Raw genomic sequence first — 10,154 nt, 5'->3', positions numbered from 1 at the left:
GATGCTGCTGGATCGCAAAACAAGGACTCAGGCTCCACTAGGAGAAGAAAATCACCTGACTTCATAACAAAGTTGTGCCAGTATGACCGTCCCAGGCAGACCATTTTGACAATTTAATAACTAATGCCAACCATTTAGACTGACATATGGGCATTAGTACTATACACAAAATATGTTTAGTTTCTGAGTGGAGTTGCCTTTAAATGTGCATCTGTGACAGCATTTTTCACTAGAGTAATCTTTTTTATTATGTTTCTTTTTTTTTTTTTTTTTTTGCTGTATGGCACAAGCGTAACCTGCAGACTTCAAGGATCCTGGGGTCATACTTCCATTTTATTACCTGTCATAAAGCCCCACCTAGAGCACAGTACCCATCGTTCCAGAACCAATAAGCTATTGGAAGGGTTTGCAGATGAAGGTAACAAAAATATTCAAACAGGTGGAGTTAGGGGCATTAATCTACAAAGGCAGAATTATTGTCCTAAACACATCTGGCCCAAAAATTCAGAAAAAAATATGGAACATATGTTTAAAAGAGAGATTATGTGGAACTCAATAATCTGGCAGTCCTTGCAGAGGGTTAAGATTCTGAGCTGTTATGAGCTGCTTTCTGTATTACAAGGTTTGATTCCCACAGCCTTCATTTGCCTACCTTGTGACTCCGAGCAAGTCACTTAACCAGAGAGTGATCCCATCTCACCCATGAAGAGGGTCACTTGTGGCCAGAATGTGCTAGAAAAAGACAGGCATGGTAGAGCTAGGAAAATGTGGGAAGGCTAGTAGAATGATTTCAGATTACAGATAGAACTGAATAGAGATTACTTTAAGGAATAAGAAATGGCTTTGTGGCATTCTGGCCTTCATTAGATTATGGAGAACAACTCAGTGGCCTACTCTCAGAAGAGACCCAAGGTGAGATTCACACTTCTGGGGGAAATTTGGTCAGGGAATCAGGGAACTTCCCCTACTCTTTTCTATAGGATCACCCCCCCCCCCCCAAGCTACCACCATCTCAACCAGGGTTTAATATCTCATCTAAACAAAGGCCCCAGTGCAGGTACATATTTTATTTATAAGCAAATTTCACTAAGAAAGCTATAAGTGGATTTGTATTACCATGCATTTAAGACTAAAACATTTCTAAATGATTAGCTGAGCTGCTTGGTGGTTTCATTCTTCAATCTCTTTCTTTAAAATCATAAGCTGTAAAAGGGACAAGGTAGAATTTTAAAGCAAAATCAGGGAGAGCCCTGACAATCAGTTACAGTTGAGAGCTGTGCTGATGGCTATGCTACAAGCAAAGGTAGGAGAAAGTAGAAGCTGTAGCAAAAATGCAGATTAAACTTGTATGGAAAAAAGTATGAGTATCCCTGGGTGGTGCCCCCGGCAGGATTTAAACTGAAAGGACAGCTGCCTCCCCAGACATCCAAATGTCTATTGAAGTTATGCACGACCACTCAAATTCTTACTGTTTAGGCACTGAGTAGATAAAAGAAGTTGCATGACCACAGTTCACTTACTTTAAGGAAAGCAATCTTAACAAGTGGTTACTTTAAAATAAGGCAAATTTAATTTCTTAGATGTATAATTTGTCACAATGACTTTCTGTGCCAGGTTATCCTATATTATGATATTTCAATGTTGTCAATAGTTTAGTGCCCTGTTATACAGTCTATATGCATATTTAGTTTTCCTATGCTGCAGTACTTGTCCATATTAAGTTTCTTATACAGGCCCACACTAACATGAAAATTATCAGTTGTGGCCTGTTGTCTTACTTATCAGCATATATTAAAAAATGAACATGATGTCAGATTGAGGTCAAAGATAGCTAACAAAAAATACAGAAAATCAGAACACACAGAAACATAAAAGAAAGACGGAAGCTGCAGTCAACCAAAATCATACCAAAGAGGAAGAACCACTCATGCTGAGACAGAGCACAGACAAATAAATATATCAAACTATGCAATTCAACCCACCACCATAAAATAGAATATGTAAAGCAATATAACACCAAACCATAAAACAGCATATACAAAACAATATAGCACCAAACTATGCAAGTGCGAGAGGTTATTGCTCAACAGCTTTTGTAGTAATCGAATGAACAGCCTATGTGCCAAATGTTTTCACAGAATGCAGTCACATATGTCATTTTTATGCTATACCTAGCAAAACAGTGCTTTCTGAAGTCACATTTCTTTCTTAATTCATTCCAAAACTACTGTATATGCACCAATGCACTCCTAGTCCTACTGTACATACACCAATCCACTCCTGGTTTGCACACAAACCATTCTTTATTTGTAACCAGTAAGTTCTCTTCCACTGAATTGTACAGAACTCAATATTCAAGTGCATCCAGTTCAATATTCACGTAGAGATTTCTTATCAAACAGTTATCAACTACAATTTGTGAGTGATTCACTTCCTTTTCACTGTCATTTTGTCCTGTTCACTGTTTTGTTACAATTGTTTCCACAGATAAGCAACAGAGACAGTGCCCACCCCCCAAGCTGTGGTTCCAAATTATTTATGTTCTATTTTAAGACTGCTAATAGAAGATTTTTTATCTTTGTATATGCAAATTATGGTTAAAATAGAATAAAAAATATTTAGGTGCTACAAGGAAATGACAGTTACATTAAACTAATAGAATTTTATAAGAAATTACACATCTTTCATTTTTCTTTCAAAACTACCAGCTCTTAAAATGGGCAGACAGACAGAAGAATGTAGTCCAGTAGCACTAACCCTTTCAGTTTTCCTGTCTAACCAAGCTGTGTGATGCCACCACCCTCTGCCTCTCCCTTCTGCAGTTATGTTGTAATTGAACGCCTGGCGTAGAGTTTCTGAGAACAGTATGATTTGATCAATTATACATTTCTGGTATTCACGTTTCCACCATTCTCCAGAAGCTGGACATCACCTTTCTTGTCATTCTCACCTTCATTTCTGTCCACTTACTGTCAGTGACTTTATGTATGTTTATATATATATATGTATATATATATAAAACTGCTTCATATGATCTTTACACTTTACAAAGAAGGAATCAGTAAAAACAGCCACTACCAAAGATGTGTAGGCTGAAGGAAATCCATAGTTATATACTTTTATGTGAGATGGATGGATCATTTTCTTTATGTAGAGCACATGTGATAGAAAAAGATACAGACACGCACACTTCAGAAATGATTGTCCGCAAACACAATATATTTACTGTATCAGCATTTGCTCACAGTGCAAATGGTACCACATTACATTAGTTTTAATGCTTTATGCATTAACTATAAATTTGTGTTACAATGTGACAAATGAGGAAGTTAAAATGCTGGGTGAAAAAATCACCATTCTCACAATAACAAGCATTGCTCAATTTTACCTTATTATAAGGTACTGTAAGTCCAAGAAATAGAAACATCCACAAAATATATATATATTACATCTTTTTAGAGATTTCAACTTTATTTAAAAGTCTGTCAAAAAATATCATTCCCACAGGTTTTTTGAAAACCTTTTTTTGTTTTGCTCTTCTGCAGCATCACATAAATAATTCTGTTTCTGTACATGCATCACAATGAACTGTAATAGCGAGACCTTTTGGCACCAACTCTTAGCTTAAACATTTAAGCATGTTATTATTTTTTCTGTCATGGAAAAAAAGAAGGGGGGAAAAGTAGGTGGCGTGCAGTTAACATGCAAATCCACTGTGGACTGAGAAAAGTGGGGCAGAGGTTCCAAGTTTACTCTCCCCACCTTTTTTTTGCATCAGTGACAAAAATATCACATTAGAAAATTCGTCAAGTAAAATAGCATTTATGTATTTAAGAAAGTTGTACTTCTTTCTATCAAAAAAGTTAATGCTTAGTGTGTCCCCTTCCCCTAAAGCAGCTCACACATGTGGCACGTGTCCATTGCATGTGCAGTGCCTCACACGCGTGTTTCCATACCTGAATAAGCCCTATGGTGTGCTTGAAACAAGCAAGGGGTACACATCTTCAGTCCAAAGTACACATTCTGATTTTTATACATATAATAAATGAAAAGTGCCAACTCGACATTCAGTCAGCAAACTCGTAATCAAGATGAGCTCCTCAGCAGTAAACAGTTACTGTTGGCATCAGCCTTTTAAGACTATATTCAAAATGTCCAAATAAAGCTGAATTTCAAAGTAGTGTTTCCTTATTAATAAGACTCTATATAATTTCAAACAACCGTTATTCTTTAAAAAGGCCCCAACCACCCCAGTAATGTTCTGGAATTCTAACTGTAAAAGCTCAGATTTTATATGTAATGAAAAAAAAAGGCTTGCTACAAATACATTTGTAACTTAGAAAAAGGTTCGATCATGATATGCAAATAATATAGCCCAGCAAGCTCAGTCCCTAGGTCTAAATGTTATAATTCTGGATATAGGTACCCTGGTTGTATAGATCTGTGACCCACGTCTGCTAGTGTTTATTGTGCTGTGTGATTGACTGACAGTGCAATTTATATATATAAACTGTGATCTCATGCAGAAGAGTTTAATGGCACCACTTGTGAACAGTGTCAAATAAAAATTAAACTCTGGGCTTGCAACATTTCTCACATACCAAGATAAATCCCTTGTATATCTGCATTTTATTGGCTAATTTAAAAAGAATGTTTATACTGTTGTATCTGTAGAAAACAGTCAGCAGTCTTAAATTCTACTGCTGTACAGTTTTAGAAAATCCTTTCCATTCGCTTCACCTTTTGAAAGCATGTGCTCATACAGTGTATCCCCACACCAAAACTGTCATGCAACATAGTTAGCCAGTATGTCAAGGAAGGAACACGTTTTAAGAACTTAGAAATACAGTATTTCATATTAGGAATTAAGAAGAAAGTGGCTGTAGTATTTTACCATAAATATGTTAAGTGGGGGAAAGTATGGTAAAATCTTTATAAAACCAGGGCTTCTTTAAATGACAATGACTGCCTATGCTATACAAATTCCTACTGCTAATGGACTTGGTGATTTAGCCATTAACTTTAATGTTATACTGCTGAAACTTTACCTGCTGATGCCAACCAGTTTATTTTACTGGTGATGAAGCCTTACATTGATACTGCAAAACAGCAACTGCCATGTAAAGGCCTACATCATAAACGAGGACAGATTTATACATTCAGCTTTGTTTGCAAAGGAAACACGACCAATATTTTTTCATAAAAAGCATCCCCTTCAATACCTGTAAAAAGCACTTGAGTTATTAAGTATACATATTTATTAACATGTCACAATGGCATCAAAACTAGTACCATTTGTACTTTACAAGGCCTTTAGGAGTAAAAAGGCAATAGCAACATAATCTGTACATTAAAAAACATTCAACAAGTATGAAAATACCTGATAGCACATATTTCCTACAGAGGGAAAAATGTAACCCCCTTTTCCCTGTTTCCTTATCTCACAACAAAAAGTGTTCATTTTTACAAACCGTCTGAAATGGTTTGAGTTTCAAGTATAACAGAAATATATATATAGATATTTTTAAGTTTAACTGTTTAGGTAAGTGAAGCCTGACCTGCTTTCCATGCACCAGCAGGAAAAAAAAACTTCCAGGCAAGCAGTGCTAGAAATCTGTTTGGAAGCTCAGAAGAGAGTAAAGTACAAATAACAAGCCCAGGGCAGGTAAAGCAGCTTGCTTTGCACATTTGTCTGGCCTTGGATACAGGCAGGCTACAGAAAGTGCTCTGAAATGGTACCAGGAATTGTGTATGTGGAGGGGGTGTTTTTATAAACTGAGACATCTGAAACTGTGTACAAATCCAGGGGTAATGCATTCAATGGCAACTGCAGCCATCAGATGACCAGTAAATAATGCATGCAGTATAAAGTGGTCAAATGACCATTTATAACAGGTTGCTGACAAACCCTATACAAAAAGAAAAAGGTCCATAACATTAGAGGAGGTTTTGCCAGCAAAGTTTGGTCCAGCAGCTGTTAAAAGATTTAACAAATTGCTGCATATGCACATTTACAGCTGTTACCTATCACAGTTTAAACACAATTAAAACATGGTTTGCTCATGTCTCCTGGCCCCTTCTGACAAATAATTGATTGAATAAATGTGTTTTGTATATAGGAGCGTACTTGTACACGTACATATGTACACACTATATGCACACCTATGTAAGAACATTAGAGACCACATACTAATTGGAGCTAAGATGCCCTAGTGAAGACTTCAAAATGACAAGTTTTGTTCCCTATTCAGCGAAGATGTGGCCATATGTGGATTCCCAGTTCTGTGCAGGTGCTGACAGTGGGACCCACCTCTGGTCACAGTCATTCCCTCAGAATGTGCACTGGAGCACCCCTTCTCAACAATGGCTTCATTCCAACAAGCTTTGCTGAAGTGCATCACATCATCTAATTCGGGTCAAGGCGATCCGAATGCACAGTATAAACAGGACCCAGTAGGATGGAACAGTCCAATTTCAGATAGGTTGCCAACTCCTCAGAGAAGAGCTGAAACCGTACAAGACAAAACCCCTTCCATTTCAGTCTATGCACATGTGGTTACAATTGGTGCTGTGGGAGTAGGTGTGGTAGTGATTAGGGGCAAAAGAGAATTTTTCTCCACTTTCTTTTCCTTTTGCTTAGAATGGATCTTGGCATGCCTTTTACGTTCATCGCTACGTGCAAATTTGCGCCCACAAAACTCACAGGAGAAGGGTTTCTCACCTGTATGGGTACGGATATGAGTGGTGAGGTGATCACTGCGACTAAAGCTGCGCATACAGATACGACACTGGAAGGGCTTGTGACCTGTGTGAATGCGTAGATGCCGAGTAAGCTCATCTGAGCGGGAGAAACGTCGGTCACAACCTTCAGCTGGACAGGCATGGGGGCGTTCGTGCACAGGAGTCTTGCTAGGACGGTTTGGATATTTCCTGGGACGGATGGGCTTTAAAGTCAGAGGCTGCTGCTGATGTTGTTGATGTAGACTTGCAAAGCCTGGATGAATTTGTTTGTCCTTAAATGCCTTAATAGTTTCTAGTGGAGTAATCGGTGGCGGATTTACCCTAATTGGGTCCATGCTTTGGAAAGGCTTGTGTTCTGCCATAGTACTCATGTCACCTTGGTGATGATATATACTGTAGTCTGGAATCATAGGAAATATGTTGTTGGAGTCCAAGGCAGGCTTGGGTGTGGAATAGTCTGCTGTGGTATAAGGAAGGGAGGTGGTGGTCTGGGGGTTATGGAATGTGACTTGATCTTGATACATTTCACCACAGGATGTATAAGAGGACAGACCAGGGTACATTGACTCCACCTCTCCTTGGTTAAGCTGACTTTGCCCCATAGTGACAGAAGTTGAAGTAGGTGTTGTGACAGTACTGCAGGAAGACGAGACACCCAGGATGCCAGCACTCATAAGGTTAATGATGTTATCTGTACACCAGCTTGTAGGCGAATCAAAAGCAAATTTCCCTAGGTAGGTTACTGCAGTCTTGTTGCCAGGAGTGGGCTGGAAAGTGTTCGGATAGGGCAGTTCCTGGTTTCCTTTGTCACTTCCAAGTCCCATATCCATCACATTTTCTGAAAAAAAAAGAAGGATAAGACAGTAAATGTGACTGAAATATTTCAACAAAAAGATTGTGCAGGTAACTTGAGAGTAACTGTCAAATTAGTTAAACGTTGGTTTGATAGCTAATGAATTTAAATCCAAGTAAACCCTAAATAATTTGAGAACAATATAATCATTTTCCATGTAAGTGGGCAGTTTCTAACTAGCGGGAAACATGATTAGAGTCTGTAAAATCTAATTCATATTACATCGGTACCCACTTTTCTGTCACATAGTGAACTCATGCATTGCGGTGCAATGCTTCACAGAAGGGTTCCCCTTTTTCTAATCACAGGCTAAAATATTTCATAGAAAAATAAAGCTTTTGGGGGACGTTTCATAACTGGGCTAATGTAAATTACTTTTTCCCTATTTTACCAAAAAAATCAAGACATTAGGTATTTCATTATATTTTAAAACCAGGGCAAAACTAGCCTAGCAATAGCATCCTGCAAAAAAACGAGATAAGACGTACAGCTGGTATATCCATGATTATAAACTAAGGCCACTTGTAGTGTAGTTAATATAATGAGAAGCGCGGTCCAAGTCACCCACTTACTATCTTTAAGAAGTGCTCACTGTCTCTGCCCACACATGCCCACCTGGTAAAACACAGAGATATACAAGCAGCTGTCACCAGTTACATGCAGTGTGACCAAGTTGGGAAAATGCAGTTAGAGTTTATTAGCATCGCCTAGCAGAAATCAAGCAAAAAAGCATACTCTTGGTCGCTGGGCTGTTGCTCACCTCAGTGTAACGTTATTTCAGGGTTGTCAAACACACCTGTTCCTCTTATATGAGTATAAGCATTAAGAGTATCTTCCACCGACACCCAAGACTTTCGTGCATGGGGTAATAATTGTTTTCTTTTCAAATTACTTAAAATTGTATGAGGTAATAGACATGACATTGACACAACATGGGAGATGGCAGTAGAACCACAACTATGTTCTTCTACTTGTCAGTAACCCCGTTATACACACACCAACTCTCTGGGTTTCTTCAGTACACAACAATGTATCACTCTTTCTTATAATACTTCACTAATGAGTGGCCTGAGAGGAATTAAACCTCCACAAATATACACCCACTGTGTGAATGCACCCCCGTACCCTGACTGATTGTTACGGACTATTGATCTGCCCATCGCAGCCTTGTACTCTCCTACAACTTGGGTTATAACATTGTTAGGAGAGTGAGGGTCACCGCATGGGTCAGTAATATTTTGCAGTGCGTATGTCAAAAAACACTTTAAGAAAAACGCAAGGCAGGTGAGAGAACGGTAGCCTTACTATACAGATGATACAGTAATACATAGGGTGGGAATTCAACTCGCTCTTCTTAGGAGCTTAGGCTGGTACCCACTCTTATTATTTGTATTTATGTAAACTAACAGTGGCCAGACAATATCACTTTACTTACCATATGTGCAAAAAATGGACAGAAGACAGTCTTTAGTGTTCAGAAGGCAATAGAGGCAGAACATGTACGTTTTTACTAGAGTAATAACCCAGTCAGTGGATTACTAGGTATGTCAAGTTTCTGCCATGCGGCCGGGCTTCTTTCGAGTAAAATAACGTACAACTGTTCTCTCAAATCTGTAGCATAAGCAACAGCTGATCAAACTGCCTGACTGAAACATACACACCAAGCAATGCAGCTGAACAATACAAATGCATCCCATCTGACAGACTTGGCGTAGTATTAAATACTGTATATCCATGACTACACGAATCTCATCATGCACAAACCTCACCTAATCACGTCCCTTAGAAAACCACTCATTTGAACTGGGAGCGCAAGCATCCTTACCTGTATTCATTTGGTTATAGTGAATAGGGTCCGAACTGTAGATGGGGAGCTCCTCTTCTGGATACATGCTGTCTGTCACCTGGTTTAATAAACTGTTCATGGTCAAGGGGAGCTTCTCCACGAGTTTGCCTGTCATAGCAGGTACTAGAGACCAAGAAAGAGACTCAAGCTACCTGCTGGCGGTGGCAGAGATGGGAAAGTAATATTCCGGACAGTAGTAATAGAATATTGGCAGATTTGTACAGTAATAATCCAGATGGAGTTGGGGGCCTGCTGCCCAGCCTCACTGTATTAACTAGTGGGGGGCTGCGGTGCCCTACTCGCTTTCTTAGATCAACGCCGCTGTCTCTCAGTGCAATGCTTGCAGAAAGGGGAGACTCCACCACTATTTATGGCAGATCCGGGAAAGCTCCGTGACGTAGATGCCCATGTATGGACATACAAAGACTTGCACGGCCCACAGCGTCACAATGGAAGCTCCTCATAATGGAACATTAGAAAGGAGGAAGCTGCGCTCGCGTTGCCGCTGGGGATACAGAGAAGAGAATGTGTAGTACAAGAGTGCACGCAGCGGGCGCGAGCCGTGACATCAGATACTCCACAGCCCGTGGCAGCCTGCTCATCAGATACACCACAACCGTGACAGCCTGCAGCCAACTTCTCTGGTAAGAAGGTATCATTAATGGGCTTTTACCAGCCAAACATGCCGCTGTCACTAAAACCGTCTGTTACTCA

General features: G+C 39.4%; 1 protein-coding gene across 1 annotated transcript; it reads right to left on the bottom strand.

Moving 5' to 3' along the window:
* Window positions 1-3,198: 3,198 nt before the first annotated feature.
* EGR3 (early growth response 3) lies at window positions 3,199-9,766 on the bottom strand. The gene is made up of 2 exons (XM_044082932.1): window positions 9,420-9,766; window positions 3,199-7,579 (listed from the first exon to the last, which is right to left on the bottom strand). The coding sequence occupies exons 1-2, from the start codon at window positions 9,553-9,555 to the stop codon at window positions 6,543-6,545; spliced, it is 1,173 nt and encodes a 390-aa protein (XP_043938867.1). The 5' UTR covers window positions 9,556-9,766; the 3' UTR covers window positions 3,199-6,542.
* Window positions 9,767-10,154: the final 388 nt, after the last annotated feature.

The sequence above is a fragment of the Protopterus annectens genome, chromosome 9.part0 (genome assembly GCF_019279795.1).
Source record: "Protopterus annectens isolate FY-2018-M chromosome 9.part0, PAN1.0, whole genome shotgun sequence".
Lineage (NCBI taxonomy): Eukaryota > Metazoa > Chordata > Ceratodontiformes > Protopteridae > Protopterus > Protopterus annectens.
Note: the sequence above shows the minus strand (reverse complement) of the source record. Positions and strands in the feature narration are given on the sequence as shown.

What these genes read in the sequence shown, in the direction of transcription:
- EGR3 (XM_044082932.1), bottom strand. Translation starts at nt 9,555, where the DNA reads ATGACAGGCAAACTCGTGGAGAAGCTCCCCTTGACCATGAACAGTTTA. An exon ending in CTATAACCAAATGAATACAG is followed by an intron (nt 7,580 to 9,419) that starts GTAAGGATGCTT and finishes TTTTTTTTTCAG; the next exon opens with AAAATGTGATGGATATGGGA.